This window comes from Xenopus tropicalis, chromosome 3 (assembly GCF_000004195.4).
Source record: "Xenopus tropicalis strain Nigerian chromosome 3, UCB_Xtro_10.0, whole genome shotgun sequence".
In the NCBI taxonomy this organism is placed as follows: domain Eukaryota; kingdom Metazoa; phylum Chordata; class Amphibia; order Anura; family Pipidae; genus Xenopus; species Xenopus tropicalis.
The window spans coordinates 59900293-59923396 of NC_030679.2; the positions used below are offsets into that span (position 1 = coordinate 59900293).

At 37.9% G+C, this 23104-nt stretch overlaps 1 protein-coding gene across 1 annotated transcript in view; it reads right to left on the bottom strand.

Moving 5' to 3' along the window:
- Positions 1-477: 477 nt before the first annotated feature.
- The window catches only part of zfc3h1 (zinc finger, C3H1-type containing), a 47271-nt gene continuing 24644 nt past the window's right edge, over positions 478-23104 (bottom strand). The window contains exons 15-35 of the mRNA XM_004912949.4: positions 21339-21887; positions 19604-19707; positions 18266-18397; positions 18026-18147; positions 17528-17629; positions 17210-17326; positions 16843-17026; positions 15664-15850; positions 15088-15279; positions 12109-12346; positions 9932-10037; positions 8651-8849; positions 8330-8424; positions 7703-7807; positions 7384-7488; positions 7123-7288; positions 3118-3218; positions 2451-2552; positions 2102-2141; positions 1557-1619; positions 478-1437 (exon numbers count right to left, since the gene is read on the bottom strand). Coding sequence (XP_004913006.2) covers positions 1309-1437; positions 1557-1619; positions 2102-2141; positions 2451-2552; positions 3118-3218; positions 7123-7288; positions 7384-7488; positions 7703-7807; positions 8330-8424; positions 8651-8849; positions 9932-10037; positions 12109-12346; positions 15088-15279; positions 15664-15850; positions 16843-17026; positions 17210-17326; positions 17528-17629; positions 18026-18147; positions 18266-18397; positions 19604-19707; positions 21339-21887 — 3138 coding nt within the window. The 3' untranslated portion in view covers positions 478-1308. The remainder of the gene's footprint in view (positions 1438-1556; positions 1620-2101; positions 2142-2450; positions 2553-3117; positions 3219-7122; positions 7289-7383; positions 7489-7702; positions 7808-8329; positions 8425-8650; positions 8850-9931; positions 10038-12108; positions 12347-15087; positions 15280-15663; positions 15851-16842; positions 17027-17209; positions 17327-17527; positions 17630-18025; positions 18148-18265; positions 18398-19603; positions 19708-21338; positions 21888-23104) is intronic.

Here is a 23104-nt window from a genome sequence, read left to right on the forward strand (position 1 = left end):
CTTTTTCCTCCACAGTTTATTGCATTTAATATTAAAGCAACTTGCAACCATTTTTTTTTTACCAGACATACTGTAAATTTCTATCATCAACTATTACAATCATGATCCACCCTATTAAAATCATAAATACATTAGTAACGTATTCAAGTAAGAGGAGTAAAATACCCACAGGTATGGTTATTTACTTGCTGGGTATTTGGCCGGCTATATATTGGGGTCTATTTGTATTCAGTCATGTACTTCAAGCCATGTTCTTTTAGTCAAAAGCCAAGAATACTCCATATCTTTGGTTTTGACTTTTACAGCATAACATCACACAAACATCACATGACCATGAATTTCAAAGCAGAGACTGGAATGAGCTGGTATAAAACTAAAAGGATTAGTGCAGAAGTGTCACATGCCTATGAATTAACCACACCTTATATGTAAACACAAAAAAAACCACGCACCACAACTTTTTTTTTTTTTTTTAAGTAGTTATATTTAAAATATTGTATAAACAGTTTTAATACTACACACGGTAGTATTATAATACAAAACATTTTCATTATATACTGTACTTTAAACTGTTAAACTTTATTATAAATTAAACTTGACAAAGAAAATAATTGCACATTGTAATTGACCACTCTTCAGTTCTGATGCACTAGCATTTGCAATATCTTCAAGTTTAACAGTCTCAGCTGAGTCCAAAATGTAGAAATGTGAAACAAAATAAAATAAATAGGGATGGGGAAAAAAACAACCCTCAAGTGCAATTAGCAGACGGACGGCCTTAGCAGAGAGGTTTCGCTTCCGACCTGCTGCTCTTTACTTTATCTACAATGATAGTAATGTATGTTTAATATCCCGCCCTTGTTGTTTTTAAAATGTGAACTGACCAAATTCTGAATCATTTTGAATGAGAGACTGATTGCTCTTGTAGTGTAAACAGCAGGCTCTGTAATTTACACCAGACACAGGGGTCTCACAGGCATCAGTGAGAGAGAGTCAAGCAAGTTAGGAACAGCACAACAAAAGGGGTTTTTTCAAAATAAATGGATGGGGTAGGGAGGAGAATAAACACAGACAGAAACAATAAAACAGCAGTCACTGATGAACTATACTTACGTATATGATGCAAAGAATCTTGTTGGGCCCAGAAGCAGGCCGAATTCATTTCTCCAGTTTGAACATGGCAGTATCTATATTCTGGGTTACCATAACACCCTTGAGCCGTGGCAGTACTGCCTTGCAAACACTTGGGATGCTAATCCTTATCAATCTGGCATTTAAAAATAAGACTTTGGCCTGACTGCACATTGTTCAGCGACTCCTGCTTTCTGTGTTTATATTTAAGAGCTCATCTAGGCTGACTCCAACCTCTTGGCACTTGGAAACTAGTTTTCTCAGGTTATCTGTTTTACCTCCTCCTGATGCTTCAAACAAGAGTTGCTGAAAAAGAGGGGGATGCAATATATTATTAACACTTAATTTGAAATTCACCTCATTATTGGACATGGCAAAGAACCTCCCCCCCATAACCAAAAACAAAGAACAAGCAAAGACATTACATCTTTCCATAGGGCAGCACATAGAGGCATCTTCTGCAGGGCTCTTTGATAGAGATGGTGGACCTGTAAAATATAGTGCATTTCAGAGATATATATATATATATATATATATATACCCACACACACACTTAGATCTAATGAATATATACTATGGGGTGATGGACTTTTAAAATGATTATAAAGCAACATAGTTTTTTTGTTTATATGAGTTTATAGCTTAATCAATTTAGGGTGTCAAAACCTTTTTCCCCCAGTAATTGTTAGGGTGCCAAAGCAATTTAAAAGTAAAACATACAGGTGAATAGCTTGTAGCACAGACTTGTTAACGCCAGAGTGAGAAAATATCATGAGATCAAGGAGAATTCACTTTTAGCCTTGATCATATCCTATTGTCAATGGTTAGTCCATGAGTCTTGCCTCCTTGCTAGGCAGTACCCTGAGTTTTCATATTCTCCAAGTAGATTAAGACAAAGTGATTGTCATCTACTTCAAAGTCCTGAAACAGGCAAGCTGCTTCTTTAGGATGCAGAAACAAATCATCTCACCTCTTTGGGTTCTTTTAGAAAAGTTTCCACAGCAATGGCTCTATTAATAAAAGAAAATAAACACATCAAGGGGTTTGTGCGAGTGTCTGAGCATTTCTTTAATGACATTTCATTTTGTAAATTAACTGCTGGGAAGGAAAACATAGCAGAAGGGTAACCATAAAACTGTATGAATAGACTTTCCCGTTATTCTTGAAGATGTTAGGCAATTGCCCCACTGTCTGAGAAACATTCAGAAATCAACAGCATGATACATACTTGCACTCTTCCCACACAAACAGTTTAGAGATCATTACCTGCATGCTAAATAGTTAATGAAGAACAACAAAACAAGGAATTTGTACATTACATTTTCCAGATGGGCAGGCACATTGGGAAATTATATGTAAACATCTTGGATTGCATTTTCACATTCTCATTATTGTTCTCCTCCAATTCTTGTTTTAGTACCCTGAAAAGGTAAATGACAATTGGTTGTGCCAAAAATATTATAGCACTGAACACACTTAATAAGTTGGCCTACTTGCCAAAAAGGAAAACAGAATCTAGAATAAATTAATGGTGATAAAGATACAGAATTATTTATACAGTTCAGGTAAATATGTTCCGCTTATGGTAGCTATGTAAACGGAATAACTGAAATTGCAACGCAAAGTTAAGTACTGATCTGTAAGTTAGGGCTAGCGCCCACAAAGAATGAACTATAACCAGAGAAGAAAGATACCATAAAGCTAAACCAGCAATATATACTCTCCTGTACCAAGTAAAATTATGCTGACAAATCCAAAATCCAACGCCTTGAATTTGCAGAAAGAATTACATTAATTCTGTCAATATGTGAAATGTAAAAAGACTGCAACTGTGGGACTTATTACATACCATGAATTATATTAAATTAATCTATGATCTCTCAGTTTATCTTTATGCATCTTTATACATTCATACCCTGCCCCCTTTTTTCAATCTAACACATTTTATATAGGAAGAGTCATTTACACAAGTAAACAAAAGCTGACCTGAGAGCAAGTCCAAGATTTGTAGGCATCATGGTTAAAAGTTGATCCAAAATTTTTGAATGCTGCGCCTTTGGGATACAACTCAAGTAAAAGCAAATAACCTGCATAAGGTAAAAGAATAATGAGAAACAAAATTTACTACTGTAAATTAAAAAGGGCAGTTATTTTAAATAGGATTATCACTTCCTAAATATTTCTATCCCTATATCTAGAATATGTCTAAAATATGTCTTCACTTTTTGCCTTACAAAGGATGTATGGCAGTTGCAACTTAAAGCATAAAATAAACATTTTCCCTTTAATGGTACACTTTCTTGCTAATGCAAGCAATTATAAACACATTTTGTACATGTTACCCCACATAAACAAATAATGCAGTGAAAAGACAGAATTCATACTTACAGTAAATCCATTTTCCCTCAGTCCCAAAGGAAAAAAAAACACTGCCCCCCAAATTTCAATAAAACACCAACTAAATTTTTTTTTTCAGTGTAAATAAAATGTCCCAAAATTTTGACCTCATCCCAAAAAACCCTACCCCACTAGGAAGCCAGCAGTGATTTACCTAACAGTGCAATTTCAATATATAGGGATGGAAAGTTGTGCTGTCTTTGGGACTGAGGGAAAATGAATTTATAGAAGTATAAATTCTGGTTTTCCCTCAAGTCAGCAGTAAAGGGAGAATTCCAAAGCAGTAAATAAGTGGGCAAGAAGAACAGCAAATATAACTGTCCTAAGTTTACCAAGAAATATATGTCAATTGCTATGCCGCAGAAGCCTGGTTACAACAGTATGCCATAATCAAATTATGATGCAAGAGAACATATGCTCTAGAGTACTATGCCTGCACACAAGTTATTCTGCAACAGCAATATAGCCACACCAGTTATAGTTATACAGCAACAACAACGGCCAACAGCCCCACAATAGAAGCAGTACCCTTTAACAGTGCTTATAGCTACACAACAGTAGTATCCCCAAGATAAATAATTTGAAATGTACTAACAGTATTTTAAGAAATACAGAAACACTGCAAGTGGGTTCCTCCTGCAGGAAACGCGACTGCGCAACTTTGGAAAAAACTAAGCCTTTTCACTGATGAGTCACTCTATTGCTGTTGCAAAGGCATTTCAGGAAGATTATCGCACACCGTAGCAGAGACTAATCTCCCCGTGGGACATCACCCTTAGGAGGTACAGGTATCACTATTCTTTTAAGTGTACAACTTTCCCTTTTTTTTTTTTGCTAGTTTATACAGGAGCAGTGGCCAGCTCCATGTTGTAGCTCCCACCCTTCCCAGCTACAGTCAGGTGATCCCAATAGGCCAATAAAGGGGCAACCATTTGGGGGTTTTAACCTTGAAAACAAGTTGCAGGTAAAACTAAGTTCCTTTGTTAAATGTGTACTGAAGCAGTAGAATTCTGAATGAATCAGTTACGTAAGTGTAGGACTGGCCAGAGGGGATGACCAACGTAGTTGGCCAGCTTAAAATATATTGCAATATATGGACAAACAATCCCTGTTTTGCTTAAAGGGGAGGGCATTGCACCCCCACCTAATGGTTTTAAATGTAGTGGTCAAGAACAACTTTGCCTTTTTTGCTATTCTTTTAAATGCATTATATATGCATCAGGATGGGCTCAAACCTGGTTCAAAATTAAAGCATGTGCATGGTATTGAAACTAAAAAGTTTAACATTCTCAGGTTAGAAGAAATGCAAAAGTAAAATCAGGGTAATGTATCATGCAATATATATTGGTGGAATCCCCCCCCCCCCCCCACCCCACAAAAAAAATGTATGCAAAAACGAGATTTCACTGAATTTAAGCGCATCCCACTGTAGTGCTAAGGCATGTGCCTGACCCTAAGATGAACTGTAGGAATGCATACGGTATTAAAATGCAGAGTAGCAGCAACACTGATAAATTGCAAAGAAAGTATTAAAATGCTGAATAGCAGTGATTTTGTATTGCAAGTCCTATGTAGTAGTCTAGCCAATCATATAAAAACGTAATGCTAAATAGAAGGCAATATATGGTGTGAACACCTAAGCACAGCAGCACAGAACTTGTTCAAATGTAGAAACTAGCTAGGGTTTTGGCTTAATTAGCCCGGATATGGCAGTCCTGCATTAATTACCCTGCATACAGCACAGTTGTTTAGCCACAGCAAGGTTGTACTGGCCTTTCCTTCTGTTAGGAAACCTTTGCTTAAGTGCATGATGCCGAGACAACTTACCTGATGCTCAGACATTGCACTCCTTCAGCAGCTTACCCTGGGCATTACAGTTATAAGTATCCTGCCAAATGGTTTTGAGCCTCAGGCAGAGCATGTGCGCACAGCTGACATTAGCATTCTGCACAACACACATTTGCATTCATCCCAATTCTGCCCTAAAGGGCATTCAGAAGGAGTAACCATCAACAGAATTAAAAGGCATGATATGATATTGGAGGTGTATCTTGTAGTAAGCCACCACATTAAACTTTTTAAAGAACAATCATCTGAGCGGCACCCTGTAGCCTTTAGAGTAACCTCACAAGAAGAGGTAGACCGCAAGAATCCAGGATGGGAAAACAGGGGGAAGTTTGCAGTCTGCTAGATAAGATCCAAAGCCTATCCCTGTGGTGGCATAGAAGAAAATATATTATATATATATATAAGAGCCTCCCTAAGGAACACAATCATATTGAGTGGCTTCTGTGGCAGAGCTATAACAGGCAAATAAACAGGGCAACGTGATCCTGACCTGCAGGTAGGAAAAAGACACTGCTGCCTACCTAGTGAGGGCAAAATTTTGGGGGTGGTGGCTTGGCTTTTTCCTACCCAGGGGAGGAGTCATCTCACATGCTACTGCTGCCTTAGGAATGTGAGGAAGAGTTTTATGTACTTTACACATACAGGCCAGTGACAGGGCAAATAATTTAAGCATAACACCCTAACACAAGCCAGTGATAAAGTAAAAATTACTTTGTGCACACCCAACCAGAAAAGTACATTAATACAGAGCTAAGGATTCTGTGCATATTATGTCAGACAAACTAATACAGGTATGGGACCTGTTATCCAGAATACCCAGGACCTGATGTTTTCTGGATAAGGGGTCTCTCCGTAATATGGATCTCAATATCTTAAGTCTACTAAAAGATCATTTAAACCAATAGGATGGTTTTACCTCCAATAAGGCTAAACTACATCTTAGCTGGAATGAAGTAAAATGTACTGTTTTATTACAGAAAAGGGGAATGGGTTTTAAAATTCTGACAAAGTTAATTAAATGGAGTCTATGGGATATAGCTTCCTGTAATTTGGAAATAATTTGGAGATTACAGGTTTCCAGATAACAGATCTCATACCTGTAATACAGGTATTGGACCCTTTATCCGGAAACCCATTATCCAGAAAGTTCCAAATTACGGAAAGGCCATCTCCCATAGACTCCATTATAAGCAAATTATTCTAATTTTTATAAATGATTTCCTTTTTCTCTGTAATAATAAAACAGTAACTTGTACTTGATCCCAACTAAGATATAATTAATCCTTATTGGAGCCCAAACAATCCTATTGGATTTAATTACTTTTTAAATTATTTTTTTATTAGACTTATGGTAGGAGATCCAAATTACGGAAAGACCCCTTATCCGGAACACCCCAGGTCCCGAGCAAATTTATACCAATGACACATTTACATCTGAAGTGCAACAGCAGATTAAACCTGAGATGCCACAGGACCCATGCTCAGATACAATGACTGCCAACGGAAAAGGCAAAAACAGCTTATTTAAAAAAAAAAAAAAAAAAATGGATTTTCTACATACACATCGGAAATAAAAACTAAGAAATGTGCATATTATTCCCATTGCACGTTGCTTTATCAAGGTCCTACCAAAGTTGTTAGGGAAGCCAGAAAATACAGGCTGAGTGTAAGAATTCTGTTGTTTCTTTCAAAAAGTAACTGGGCTTTAAGCAAAGTCAATGTAGTACATTTCTTTACACCTCTTACCGAATTATGGAACTCATAGCTGGTCCAGTAATCTGATGTGCTAAAAGGAATGAGATGCCTTGTAGGAACAGTCATCAGACATCTGTTAACTAAATCCGAAAAATGTTTAGCTTCTTGAACCTTATTTTTGGCTTCCATAATTTTTCTGTTAGTAAAAATAAGATAACTGAAAAGAAAAGATATCCATTAAATCTCATGGCATATTTGCACACAGACACTTGCCTTTTATTATAAAAATTGGTAGCTATATGAAATACTTACTCCATCCAAAGATTCTGGAGCACCTCCTGTTGCATTACAGCTCCCAGTGCTGCCTCATAAGCCTCTATAGTCTCTGCAGTGCTCGAGTGAACAGACTGCCATAAACTGTATATAAGAAGTGTTCAATAGTAAATGTCTACTAGATAAAACCTGTGCTTTTGTTTAAACTTGTTATTGTATATGGCAGTTTTGGCTGAATGTCTGGATGCCATCCACTGCTAAAACTGTAGGAATGTTAAATGTAATTTTGCCCAGCAATTGAAACAATGCTCAGTTAACAAGCATACATTCTTAACATTATAAATGAAAAACCACTCACCAAAATACAAGCCAGATGTATGGAATTTGCAGTGCTGAACCATTAAAAGATGCCTTTACTACTGGAGCTTTGAAATTTAGAGGAAGTGAAAAATTTAGGAGGTACCTGAGGAGAGAAACACAAAAGTAAGAAAAGTGAATGTTCAGAAATTTTAGGGCAGTCTTTGGGTTGTTTTTAAAATCTGGGCTTTAGGAGACTGCCCTTTTTGTCCCTTCTTTTATTTGCAGTAGATATATCTGTATTTCTAATGGCCTACAGCAGTCTGAATGATAACTGGACAGCATGCAATAATTCTGTATGAAATTACCATTATTATTTTTTTTTTTAACCAACAGATGTCTTTTAACTTTATCCAAATAGGCCACCGTATAGATGGTGCAATAGGTTACAAACTGCAACCTTCCACTGCCACTAATGCTTTACCTCATTAGTGCTCTAATGGCAAAATAACTGTAGATTCACATTTAGGTCATATTAAATACCGGGTAACTTATACATCCAAGATATACATTTCATTAGAAAGAGAAATTTGGAGGTAGTTGCATTTCAAGAAATTATTTGGGGAGGTCTGTAATATGTCCACTCTGAGCCACAAGTGAACTGTGTATAAGAGAATATATAATGTACCTCAGGAGGTATGTAGGGTTATGTTCCTCATCAAAGGTATCAAAGAATGACAAAACAAAATCTTTCATGATGGAGGGCATATGTTGTAGGTGATTCTGCAAAAGTAATACATATGCATTTAAAATATCAGTTGCAAAATGAATTATATATTTCAAACAATATGTTTAGCACTTCAGCCACAATGCTGCTGTTATGTGCTTGATTCTAACCAGGGCATTAACTGCTATTACTATTCAGCACTCTATAAAGAGCTACATATGTCAGCAAATAGAATATAGTAATCATTACCAAATATTTTAACTTTATATCTGACGTACTTACATGTGAAACTAGGAACTTGCAGGTATAGTAGAAAACCTTAGGATTCTGTTTGTTATTTTTGAATGCAGTGATCCAAACATCCATAGCTTTCTCAACTTGTGCCATCTTCAAGTACACAGTGCATAAAGCTTCCAATATGTCAGTGTTACCCATAGAAGACTGCAGAAGCTGCATACATAGCTCAACTGCTTCATCATGCCTTAACAGAGGAAACACAAGTCAGTTTATTACATTTATTTTTTAACTGCCTTTACTTGGCGGGCTCTAGCATATCACCAGGAGTATAGAACATGGATTTATAACATACAATTTCAAAAGCATTGGAAAAGTGAACATCATAAGGATGATCATTATATAATAAAACAGACAATAAAACATAGCACACTTGTGACTCCAGCACACAAAAGGCTGCTTGTTTCTATAGGAAAATCAACCAGTGGGGAGGAGATGTCTGTATCTGAGCAAAAAGGATAAATTGAAAAGCTCCCCCTGTATAATTTCGTTTGATCTTTACTTTGGGTCATCCCTACCACTTTTAGAAATAACCTTTTACTATTTATTATTTACCACTGCACAAGCCCTGGCAGAAGAAAAAAAAAAAAAAAAAAAAAAGTAACAGATGATACATCTTTGGTGGGGACCTTTAACAACTTAGCATGTTTTACGATACAATCTGCTTCTCTCGGGACATTGTTGCTTTGCATTCCCCAGATTATTACACCCTCTAGTAGGTACGGTTCTTCACCAAGTACTCTGTTTGGCAGGGAAAATAGCACTAGCCCTTGCAGGTCACTTTGGTAAACAATCAATCTCAACATAAGCTGAGGAAAAGAGAGAAGCCCTATTTTCCAGTAAAAGTTAGAAGCAATTATGTTGCATGTTACAAATGCAAACAAGTTTAAAGCTTAAGCAGAAGAGGGGATTATGCGATACTTACAATTAAATCCTTTTCTCATTATTAGCCTGTGGGGCACAAGAACTGTGGGGTGTAGTAGGCACCACCACAGTCCCTGTGTCTCACAGATGTCCGGAAAAGCAAAGGCAATTTTGCGATACCGTTAAATCCTTTAATCTTCCTTGGTCTGTGGGAACCAGGGGCCGTGGGGTATAACATCCACCACCATGGTCACTGTGCCCCACAGAACGAAAATAAATTAGTTCTGCCAGTGCAGATCCTTTGCATATGCAGGGTAAACCGGTTAAACACACATATATAACCAACATAAAACAAAGGATTTAAAAAAAAAAAAAAAAATAAATTTGAAGGCCTTCCTTTCTCACCTGCTGAGCAGAAGATATAACATAATCATATTCTTATAAAGAGGTAGACAAATTTCTATTCCTTCAGCGGCTGTCAAGTTTTCATCACAGCAAGATGACACGGCAGCTAAAGGTAGAAGGAATTATATTATTATATAGAATATATAGAAAGATTCATACAGATTTTGATTTTGTCAGCATAATAAATATATCAAAGCAGGTGAGGAAAAACTGGAAACCAGAGTGCCCCCAAAAATAAGCTGGAATATCTTTAAAAGGAAAATGTATAATCACTGGGGGGTGGCAAATTACTGGAAACCCCCTCAGTGTGATATTCTTCCACTTCTTTCTTTTCTTCAAAATCTGGTCAGTGAGCACAACCAGTAGAGTGAAAAGCAGACTTTGTGGGCCTAAGTTCAGCTTTTCACTCTATTGTGCTTGCGCATCTGGACCAGGGCAGAAGGGAAGTAGAAGGAAGTGGAAGATGAAGTGGTTATATTGACTGGGGCGGGTGCAAAAACAGCAAAACACCCAGGTCAAACTGCCCAACTCTGCAATTAAACGGTACTTAGTTATTACCAGATGAAATGTGGCCTACAATTCCCTTAAATGTCTACTATCTATTCTTAATTTTTGGCAAACTGTCTTCATAATGAGCAGTGGTGACAGCCAAATTACCCCATCAAGTAGGTTATATTAATACTATGGCCAAGTACATCTTCCCACCTAAGATTGCACAAATAATTTTGTTGATTAACTAGTTAAATTGCAGGAAAAAAAAACTGGTGTCATCTATTTTCATCTTTAGGCTCCATTCAGACACTAGTAATCCTAATGAAAATAGAAAAGTGCTTTGCCAGACCAAAGAGGCATATCATATTCAAATGCCAGTCTTTATTTGAATTTCGCTAAAAGCTTGCTTGATGCACATCATATCTTGTACTTTCTCATAAGCATTATTGACATCGGCTCGTTGATGCGGTCCCCGGACCGAATTTACCTATGCCTGTCATTATAATTCAGTCGTTTGGCCCCAGGGCCAAACGATCTAATTACCCTGGATTCTCCCGATCTGTATGGGGACCTTAAGCTACTCCATGTTTGGTCCTTGTGTCATTGCACATACAATCAACCTGCATAATGGACTCCTTCTAACAACTATCATAGGCATGTTTCCCCCATAATATAATTTGACAATTCAAGGGTGGCTTCAGTCTAATTATAACATAATATTTATAATGTGGACTACTCCTATGTTTACTCTGCTTTCAGTGGAAAAAACTAAGCATTCTGGATGAGTCTAAAGGAACGGTAACACCAAAAAATTAAAGTTTACAAAAGTAATTAGAATATAATTTACTGCTGCCCTGCACTGGTACAACTGGTATAAAGCTGCTGTGTAGCCACAGGGGAGCCATTCAAGCTCAAGAAAAGACACAGACATGTAACAGATAACAGATGAACCACTACTGCATTTTTCAGAGGTTATTTGTTCTCTGCAACGTAACCTGTGCCTTTTCTACAGCTTGAATGGCTGCCCCCATGGCTACACAGCAGTGTATAGTAGTGTTACTGCAGCAAACACACAACATTTTACTAGTGCAGGGCAACAGTACATTTCATTCTAATTACTTAAAAAAAAAAACAACTTTTTTTGTTACTGTTAATACAACCTGTGGCATTCAACAAGATAAACACTAATAAGGAATATATATGCATGTGTGGAATAGCTTGTTTGCATAACCTAATTTTTCTGCCTTTGCAATCCAGAGTGTCACCGGAGACAAGCAAATTTTGGTCTTTTTGAAATGGTCCAGCTATATAACTAAAATATGAAACAATTGCAGAGAAGCAAAATCTCTCCTCAAGTGCTACTGGAGACTGATCTTTTTATAATAATCTCCGTGCTGTATTTTTTTTTTTTTAATTCTTTCGGGACACCAACAAAAGTTTTTTTTTTTTTTTTTTTAATAGCTGCTGTTACAGTCAACATGTGTAGGCAGCATTAGATTGTGCCAATAAGGGTTTGCCTTGTGTGAACTTCTTAACTACCTACCTGCAGAAAGAAATGAATCTTAAAAAGTAAAATATATATTAAAAAAAATCTCTCTCATTTACCTTTGTAGAAATCTAAAACAATTTTGTCATAACAGAAGACATATTCATGCAGATAAAACTTTTTTTTTTTTTTGACAAACCTTCAAAAACAGCAAGCAGCATGGCAGGATCAGTCGTCACACTTTGGGAATTCAGCCAAGGTATTAAAAATGGTTCCTTGTTAACTATTCTTGAAGGGTTTGTATGTGTTGGTTCATAGAATTTAGCAGGTAGACTACTGAACTCCATAAGGTGAATGTAAGAAAGCCATGCCAAGCAGCGATCCTGCAGGGTAAGGTGATCTGCTATACTCTTCTTGTTAGGACACTTTAAAGCATTCTGTAAAGCATATTAAAAAGAAGCTTTTAAAATTATTTTTAAAATTGTATAGAATTTGAAAATAAAACTTAACAAAATAGAAATTTTAGAGATATGCACATATTAGTAAATGCCTGTTACAGCCTTCCATTGGCAGCAATGGAAAGAGATACAAGTAGCCAAGCACTATCTGTGCACTTTGGGTGACATCTGTAAGCCGAGGACACCAAATGTGAAGCACATCTCAGTGAATTGATAGGTACTACTCAAAAGTAGCAATCAAAATGCTGGAAAATGTAAACCATAAGAGTGCCAATTATATTAGCTAGTGCTAAAAACAGAAAAGTAACTTTTGGTACAGTGACCATAGAATCGATAGAAATATTTGGACTTGACATCTGAAAGCATTTTTGAAAAGCAAGCTTTAAGCAGTCTGTGGTGCTGGAACAGCACAATAAAGGCTGTATCATTCTACCCTAATTATTTAATATATTTTTTTAAAGAATAATATGGCTTTGTGCACAGGAGAATATGATGGTCTCTCTAAACCTTCTTCTAAAATGTGCTCGATTATCAGCTTCCAGAGACCATCAACTAGTGGGTCATTAGGGTTACTTCTAACAAACTTTTCCTTCCAACTCAATCGGATGGTGGTGGCCGGAGGTAAATATTATGGTGGAGCATATCCAGCTGCTGCAAGGTTCCATAGATGAATGCCTACTTTGAGATGCTACTTTGCCCTCTGTTTTAATAAAGATCTAAAGGAGTTCTGAACATGCTAGTGTCTGCCTAAAATGGCACAGTATGCTGAACTGGTGGTCAAATGTTTGACAACTTATGGACACTATAAGCAGGGAAAACATTATTTCACAAAGTCTTCTGCTACAGAATTATGATACTTTCTTTTGACATGGTGGCTAGATCTACCAACAGTTGTCAGTTTTATCATTGTAGATGAAATATTTACACAGGATGGTGCAAATCTCTTGACAACACTTCCAAGTAAGACTGATGAAGGGCTCAGTTCTTTCCTTCCTTATGGTACAGGTATCATCACTCTCTATCATGATTCAGAGACAGTTGGCCCCGACCTAACATCCAAGACATTATTGCAGAATGCAGTCTGAAAGGTTCCCCCAATGTAAGGATCCTGGTCATTATGGGGCATAACGTTGATCTTGGGAATTATTCAATAGGATCTCTAAACTCCTAGACAAGACTTCCCTGGCTCCAAGAGCCTCTTTCTGGTCAAAAGCATGCTGGAGCTTCAGGACAAACTTAGTTTAGTCTTTAGCTTTCTTCATAAGGTGAATTCAGATTCAGCTTAAGCAGGAACAAACGATTCCACCATTCTCCCACGGCTGCCAAAAATAACATTCTTAAAACAGATGTGTGCGCTAATCATCAATGCCTTAAGTGTTGTGATGGCCTGTCCTCCTCGCTGCAGAGTAGTGGCTTATATTACAGTGAGACAATGAGTACCTTATAGGTAGCCAAGCACAAAGAGCCTGCAGAAAATATATGACAGCCAACTACATGGTCAACCAATCCCACAAGCTTCAGAACGGAAGGTACTTCAAGCTGCAGTTACTTCAGCCACAGGCTGAAAAACACACCTTGTTTGGGAGTCTTTGAATCATCCCCCATGGTGCTGGTGTGCCCCAATAGCAGGGAAAGCCTTTTATACCAGTGCAGGGAATCCTGTTTGCATATCTATTAATGCCCTTCTCATTACTATTCATTATTACAGAAATGTTCTGACTATGCCTTATCCCTACAATTTAATTTCTGAAGAAGATTTAGCAGAAAGATAACTAAACTGCTGTGCCAAACACAATCTTTTAGAGCACAAGAAAACTGATGCATGGTTAACCTGATTAAGTTAGGTAAAGGGAAGTGGTTGTCTTTTGTATCGGTTACTCACACCAACTTTCTAAATATAATCCTTTAAAAATTCTATGAGTACATAAAGTTTTGTTGGATATTACAAAAGAAACCTGTGTTATTTTACCAGCCCTGGCTTTGGGGGATTATAGATGCTAAAATAGAACATAAGTGGGTCACAGTAATTTATCAGTTTTTGCAGCTCTGATATTTAGATTCGAAACTGTTCCATGTCCCAAATTTATAAATTCATATATCTCACATATCTCATATGTAGGTGTGTGGTTTATTGATTTTTTTTTTTCCTTTGTGAATGTTTTTTTTTTTTTTGTATTTTAGGATCTTTGAAAAAAAAAAAAAAAAAAAAAAAAAAAGGGGGGGGGGGTAATTAAATTAAAATTCTGTGAGTAAAAGTTTGATTGAAAGTTACATCTAACAGTGTGAGGGTGAGCACTTTGCTTAGAATATAAATTTGAGCCCAAAAATAACAGACAAACAAATCCTGACACTTTACATGGAAGTTTTTTGTCTGCGACGGTTACTTTAAAAGAATACAAATCAAATACATCTTAGAAGCAAAAGAGAGCGTCTTCCTAAAAAATACATGTTTTAGAACAAAACCTGTCAAATCAAAGCTTGCATGAACTTCAGCATGGAGAGAAAGAAGAGAGACACACTGCTGAAAGAGGGAAGAGTACATCGATTTTAGAAATGATACCGAATTTTGAACTGTGTTTTAATTGTGTTTAGAGTTTTACCATTGACGTTTAAAGTGACTTTATACACCCCATTTCAACATAAGCTCAATGCTTATTGTTTTAATTATGAAATATATAAGTACAAAGCTATAACAACTGTGAAACAGGTGAAATACATACCTGAAAAAGAGCAAGAGCATTTTGCAGCCTTCCTGTGATCAGACTTAGATGAACCCGATAGAGCAATGTTTCTAAAAGCTGCAAAGACAGCAGGTCTGACTTTTTTTCCTCCTCTACCCTGTTCATCAGGTACTGCAGTGTTCTGCTACATACAGAATCCTTTCCATCAAAGGTATTTTCCAAACTTAAATACTAAAAAAAAAAAAAAATTGATAAGATAAAGATAAGCAGATACATTTCTGAAATTAGATTATAAGAATTTAATGTTTCAACAGGGAAAAAATAAATGGAAAATGAGAAGAGGAGGATCAGTTAAGTGCAGGTAAAGGTTAGAGCAGCAAAAAAGTTTGGACTCCTTGCCACACAGTCATTAACATTCTGGAAATTAGAGTTGTTTTAAGTGGCTCTATCTGGACAAATACTCTTACAATGACACTAATATTTAAACAATGGACAGTACTCTGATAAGATCTCTTGGTATATGCACTGCATTCCAAAAGCACTGAAACAATATCCCAGCAGTGATGCAAATGAAATGCATGTTTGTACAGTCAAAAACAAATAAGAGATACTTACAGTCCACCAAATGTCATATGATGAAGCATACTCAACAGCAGTTTCACACATCTCTTGCACTTCTTCTCTAGAACTCCTTTTAGAAAACAGTTTAAGGTAATGACACCAGATCTCTGAATTTTCTCTGTTATGTTCTAGTCCACGGGATAGCACATTCAATGATGAGTCTAAACACTCTGAAGAAGTGCTGTGTAAGAAAACAAACACAAAATATACAAATTTATGCCACGTGGCATAAAAAAAAAAAAAAAAAAGCACACATAGCAAAAATAGTCAAATCCAAGATTCACATTCTGGACATGCAAAATACACTATGTCCTAACAGTGGCATTCTCAGCTTAGCAAGCTCAATGTTACAGACTCACAGAATGACTCATGAACAGTTAATTTCAGCAGATGATCTGGTTTTTGAGGCAATACCCAACAATGCATACTTTTTCAGAAAGTACTTCTGGAAAGATATCAGCAAGCAAGGGGAGCTAGTATTTTGTTTGAGCGTCATTCTTATATAGTGCATTACTTTTTTATAAAGTCATCTTATTATAAGGGGTGTCAAGCAAAACAAAAAAAAAAAAAGTTTATTTTTATGGAAATGCTTTATTTAGATGAAGCAGGGTTTTACATATAACATTTGTTAATGAAATAATGCAGATACCCTAGTCAAGCCTCTGATGGGCCAGCATCGCAAAAATACACAGGAGCAAGGAGGCAAGACTCCTTTCGGCCTCTTGCCAAAAGAAACGTTCATCATACAGGCTCAAACCAATAGAAAAACTAGTCCTGTGTTGCCATAACTTAATTACAAGTGTTTAAAGCAAGCAGCTATTATTAAAAAGCAGAACTAAAACGAACAGTTGCATTCAACAAAATGCAACTGTGATCCAAAAAGTAGATTAATCATTTATTCTTCATTCATGTATAGTGACATATTTTGGCATCTGATGCAGTAGTGTAATTTATTACTTTCAAATGCAGCCAAATTACAAAACAAGATATAATAGGTAGTTTCTCCTGGCTGCTCCAATACAAAGAAGTGCTTGTAACTTTTACAAGATAAATTAAGGAAAATAAAGAGGCACTGGACAGCGGAAGAAAGACATTCATTCACTGGGTAAAATAATTCTCCCACTTACAAAGGCTGACAGACTAGAAAGGCATGTTTAAATAAAAACGACCTACCTTTCACTCTGGTGCAAGCATTTGTATGCCAGCTTGATCCAAAGCTGGATATCCTGAGGATTTTCAAGCACGCTTGCTTCCAGGTTAAAAATGTTATCGGTCTCATTAGTGAAATACCTGACATCATCTGGAGTGACAACAGCATCTTCTGTGGGCACGCTACCTTTGAAATTTGATGAACGTGCTAGATATAATAAAAAAAGTAATTCTTTCAGATAAAGCAAGTTCAGAATAGCACATTTCTGCAAACACAAAAAATGCAACAAACTAATCATTCCCACATCTTGTAACCCACAGCAATCAGATGTTTGCTTACTAGATTGGTAAACTGATAATAACTATAACACTGATAACAATAAAAGTTTACCAGTACTATCGGTTTTTAAGTTATCCTCCTCATCGCTGCTGCTACTGTCGGAAATGGGTTTTCTCCAGTACATTGGCCTCCATTTTCTTTTCTCTTTATAGGTGGTATGAGGTGGCACTATAACACAACGATAAACTAGCTTAATCACTATGCAAAAAGAGATCCCCACACGTTTGTAATCCTCAAAAAACCCAAATAGAACATTGTGAATTATATATAGGAACTTCTGCCTTAATAAAAAGATAAGACACTTATACTTGTATCATTACCCTTTCAATTTTACAGCTATAAATCGCTCATTACAAAAAGAATACTTACTGTGCTTGGTGCTTTCGTTGACATAACTGACAAGCAAAACAGACATCTGGTCCATTGACATTCGATCCCGATTAACACCAAAAACTTTGTCAACATATTTCTCTAAAATATATAGAAATGATATGGAATTCAAACATCCGTTTGTCAGTTTTATAATGCTACATGATACATTAAGTGCTTTTGAAAGCTTAGGGATGTAATATACAGTGACTCCAAACTGACTGCCAGGACTATAATGGTGAAAATAAGCTTGGATAGAAATGCTTCCTATTATAGTGCTGCAAATATACATGTGCAATCATTACTAGAAACAGGAGATGATTTTAAGTTTTGGGAAATAGCACCATGTGACTGTTAATCCTTACTGATTTTAATTGATATCTACATAGGAAGATATGCCAGAAATATAGATTAATTACTACAAATACATGAACAAAGTTTCTTCTGTATTTTAGTGCAGTTAGAAGATTGATTAGAGTTATACCAAATACACTTTACCGGTAGCAATGTCAATTTCTTCATCTGTGCTCTTCTCAGAGCACCCAATCAGGTCTAGGTTATACGAGAGGATATCCTGAAAAAGTTGCTTCCTGCTGAGTGTACAATCCCGCATATGTTGCCTATATTACAAATTCAATGAGACATTGAATTGACATAATTTTTTTAATACCTGTACTGGTGAAATTAAAGATTTATAAGACAGTATATTTTGAAAGAAGAAGAGGGAAGAAAACTCACCATTGACAATCGTCATCATTACATGTGCCAGTAAGATCAAAACGGCAAAAAAAGTTTTTGGGCTCAATCATATTGCTGTAGGATACAGAGCTCAGAAGCAGCTTCTCTTTTGTTCGAAAATATGGACTAAATCTGCCAAATAAATATTAATCTTACTTTTGCATGGGTAATGTTTTAGCATTTACATTTAACAAATATGAAAATAATGCATTTCTTAATTTACTGGAACACACTTTTAAAAATGGACACAGTTAAAGGAGAAGGAAAGGCTAAGTCACTTGGGGGTACCTAAATGTTAGGCACTACCAAGTGACTTAAATCGCTTACCTTGTATCCCGGGTCTGGTGCCCCTGTTCGAAGAAAACCGCACCAGCCTGGGGTACCTGTAGCGAGCGCTTCCTCCTTCCGTGTTCACTCTAGTGCGTATGTGCCGGCCCAGGGATTTTGCGGTCAGAGCGAAAAGCTGACTTTTTTGTTAAAGTTTGGCTTTTCACTCTACTGCGTGAAGCAGGAAAAGGAAGCACGAAGCAGGAAAAGGAAGCACTCGCTACAGGTACCCCAGGCTGGTGCAGTTTTCTTTGAAAAGGGGCACCAGCCCTGGGTACAAGTTAAGCGCTTAAAGGCACCCCCCTAGTGACTTAGCCTTTCCTTCTCCTTTAAACATTTAAAGGAAAATAAATCTTGGTAAACCTCTTTTCTTTACCAACATTAAAAGTGATTATTCAATCACTATACAGTCACAACTTTTTGGTGCCCGATTCTCAGGAAAAACGACAGAGATACTTCATCCCAAGTTCTGACAATATTTGTATTGAAAAAGAAGTATACTAATGGGTGGCAAAGTAGCACCATCTAGTGGTGTTAAAGCTTAAAGGTAATGAATAATTGTGCATAACTTTAAAGGGGGTTGTTGACCTTCCAACATTTATTTGCAGTTTAGGCGTTTTCAGATAGTACACAGAAATATTTTTCATTGGCTTTGTATATTTTATTTATTACTTTATTTTAAAATTCAAGTTTAACCTTTGCGGCTCCTCTCGGATTTTTCAGTTCGATTTTAATAAAACTTGGGAATACCCTCAAAACGACCAAAGATACAAAATGAATCAACTAATGTAGAAAATTACAACAGTTTAGAATCATAGTCCCCCTTTTCACAGGGAGACATGACAAGAGGAAGATTAAAAAATGAGCCCAGCTGTTGGTCATTTAGCCTTGTGTAAGCTTTAAATTCTTCACGGAATACCTTGTCACAACCTTCTTTATCAACTCACATTACATTCCCTTTCTGTGAAAATACCTTTACAATAACCAGTACCATAAAGAGCATTAACCTACCTGTAGGATTTAAACACGAGAAGGGGACTTTTATATTGTCCAAATGGCAATGGCCTAGTGTCTGTCTGCTTTGCAGAAAATATATCCACATCCACAGGTATTTCCTTAAAGAAGAAAAAAAAACAAGTGTAAAAATAATAAAGCATACTATATTCTACTGACAGGCACATTAAAGTACAAAAAGATACCATCCCATAAAGCAAAACTTTTTTAGTTAAGTTCACTTTGTGAATGCTTCAAATAATTAAAGTGGAACTTTAAATTCAATTTCTTTGCAAGTGAAAAAGACTTATTGCAAATTCCACACTAAATACACTAAAATGAATTTTCCTTTTCATAACATATCTTAGAAGAGCTAAATGAAAGCCAAACTAGTTCTACCAACTAATCTACTACTATGACTAATCTACAGGAAATGCCATCCCACCGCCTATAATGTAAATCCACGGTGGGATGGCATACGCGGCGCTGAGATTTGCCGAAGTCGGAAAAGAAGAAACTTCGGCAAATCGCGGCGCCACGTATGCCATCCCACCGGTGTTTTACATTCTAGCCGGTGGGATGGCATTTCGGCGAGATTAGTCGCCCATGACAAGGGAGATTTGTAGTGCGACGACTAAGCTTCCAGTGTGTCACAGCCCTAAGTTTAGAGATACATGTTTGGCTTTTAGTACAAAGTATAATCAATGTAAAAGATCTTTGGGAAAGTTTATTAGGGCTCTGGTACACGGGGAGATTAGTCGCCCGCGGCAAAACTCCCTGCTCGCGGGCGACTAATCTCCCAGAGTTGCCTTCCCCCTGCCATCCCACCGGCGAACATGTAAGTCGCCGGCGGGATGGCAGACGCGGCGGCGCGATTTCGCGCAAATCGCCGAAAAAGACTTGCGAGGCTTTTTCGGCGATTTCCCGAAATCGCCCCGCCGCGTCTGCCATCCCGCCGGCGACTTACATGTTCGCCGGTGGGATGGCAGGGGGAAGGCAACTCGGGGAGATTAGTCGCCCGCGAGCAGGGAGTTTTGCCGCGGGCGACTAATCTCCCCGTGTACCAGAGCCCTTAGAGATCAGTGGCATATAATCGGTGCAGATAATGGATTGAGGAAAATGGTTCCTGAGTCCCCGATGCTTTGTTATGAGAGGTACTAATCTTCGGGATCTTTTGGTGAAGAGTGATCCAGTGAGATGTTATTCACGGGGTGAAATGGGTATTTTCGTTGTCCTAATTGCATCTCTTGCAGGGGTTAAATGAGTTTTGCTCTTTCCTATATTTTTTTTTTAGATCAAAGGTGATACAATGTACTTGATTAACGGATACATTGTGGGTAACTGCACTTTTGTTGAGTATTCTGTATCTCTTTTCTGTAACATGTATTCTCTCTGGTAGTAACTATGAACTTTTTTTTTTTTTTTTAACCACTGTATTTTTCCTGATTGCACGTGTCCCTGTGTATACAAAGATTCATGATATTATTTTTTTTATCTTGAATACAGGGTCTCTCTTACTGTCATATGACCGGTGGGAGAGCGTGGGGTTGGGTTGAGTGCTACAGGTTTTATCTATTTATTTGCGGATTTTAACTGCACATTTTAAAGGTTCCTGGTGTGCACCTGTTTCCTTTAAAATTTTAGATAATCTGGCATCATTTGGTAGCACTCAGGTCATTTTTGCTGTTTGTGTGCTGAAACTCTATGGATTGTATATGTATAAGGAAAACAGCTTTTTAAAAAATACATTTACCTTCCCTGAGGCACATTTGTCCTGAGGCAAAATTAGTTCACTCGATTGCAAAAGCAGTTCTTCCAAGTTATGGGAGCTGGAGTAAAGGTTTTTCAGATCCTCAACTTTGAATCCTAAGAAAAGTTCTGAACTTTCTGCAGTCATTTTGGAAGGCTTATTAGATGTGTCCTTATTGGGAGTATGATCAGTGTGCTTCAGATTTGGTTTTGTAATAGAGTTGTCTCTAAATGACCTTCTCCTCTCCTTAACACACACAGCCAACTCTTCATCTTCGGCATCATTCTCCTCAGCATCAAGGGTTATTTTGTCCTGTGAAAGGTCAAGGAGCGAAGGCTGTGGAAGAACAAATTCAGGTGCTTCGTCTATCACAGGCTGGTGGTGAACGGCCTGCTCTTTGAATTTCTTGGCCTGCATTTCTTTCAGTTTTTGAATCTTGAGGGCATATTCCTGCTCCAGTAGCTGCAAGCGCTTCTTTTCTTTAGCAATTGCCTCAGCAGACTGCCTAACAGGACTGGCTGCTAGATTATCATGTTTGAAGATTTTATTTGCCTATTTAAAAAAACATATACACTTGTTACAGCAAATTTTACATAAGCATACACAACTATATAACATAACCCATGACGGCTATTTAAAATGAGATTGTGTACTCACCGTTAAATCTCTTTCTCTCCAGTCGCTTGGGGGGACACAGGGACAGTGGGGTATAGCTGCTACCACTAGGAGTCAGGACACAACAATAAAAGAACTTGGCTCCTCCTCCACTGGCTATACCCCCGGCAGGCGGAGCCTAGCTCAGTTAGTACCAAGTACACAGGAGTGAGCGAAATATTTCAACATAACACAACTTTCTAACTATATACATGTCTGGTGAACGCAGTGAGGGCCTCTCTCTGGGAGGGAAGCCCTGTGTCCCCCAAGCGACTGGAGAGAAAGAGATTTAACGGCGAGTACACAAAATCTCCTTTTCTCCACCGTCTGCTTGGGGGACACAGGGACAGTGGGGATGTACCAAAGCTGTCCCCGAATGGAAGGGTGGGAGAGAGGCCTAAGTGGAGAGTTCCACTGCGGCTTGGAGCACCTTCCTGCCAAAGCGGGTGTCAGATGCCGCAAAGGTGTCGAATTGGTAGAATTTGGTGAATGAGTGGACTGATTTGTCCAAGTGGCTGCTTTGCACAGCTGCTCTGCTGAAGCTTGGTTCCGGAAGGCCCAGGACGTACTCATCCCTCTAGTGGAATGTGCCTTTAAGCCTGAGGGCGGTTCCATGTTCTGTGTTTTATAGGCTTGTTGGATTGCTTGCATTATCCAGCGGGATATAGTTGATTTTGACGCTGGGGTGCCCTGGTGAGGGCCGGAAGGAAGGATCAGCAGGGAGTTCGACTTCCGAATGTCTCGGACTCTGTGTAGGTAAAACTTGAGGGCCCTCACGGGATCCAGGGAGTGAAGGGCCACTTCCTTGGGACTGGATGGAGAAGGGCAGAAGGTAGGAATAATTATCTCCTGATTTAGGTGAAAGGAGGATACTACCTTGGGTAGGAAGTGTGGGACAGTTCGCAGGACTGCCCTATCGTGGTGGACAACGAGGAAGGGAACCTTGCATGGTAACGTGCTGAGCTCGGACACGCGTCTCGCCGATGCCAGGGCCAAGAGTAGGACCGTCTTCCAGGTGAGCCATTGCAGAGGTATAGAGGCTAACGGTTCGAAGGGTTTGTGTTGGAGAGCACGCAGGACTAGGGTGAGGTCCCAGGTAGCTGTTGGGGCTCGGT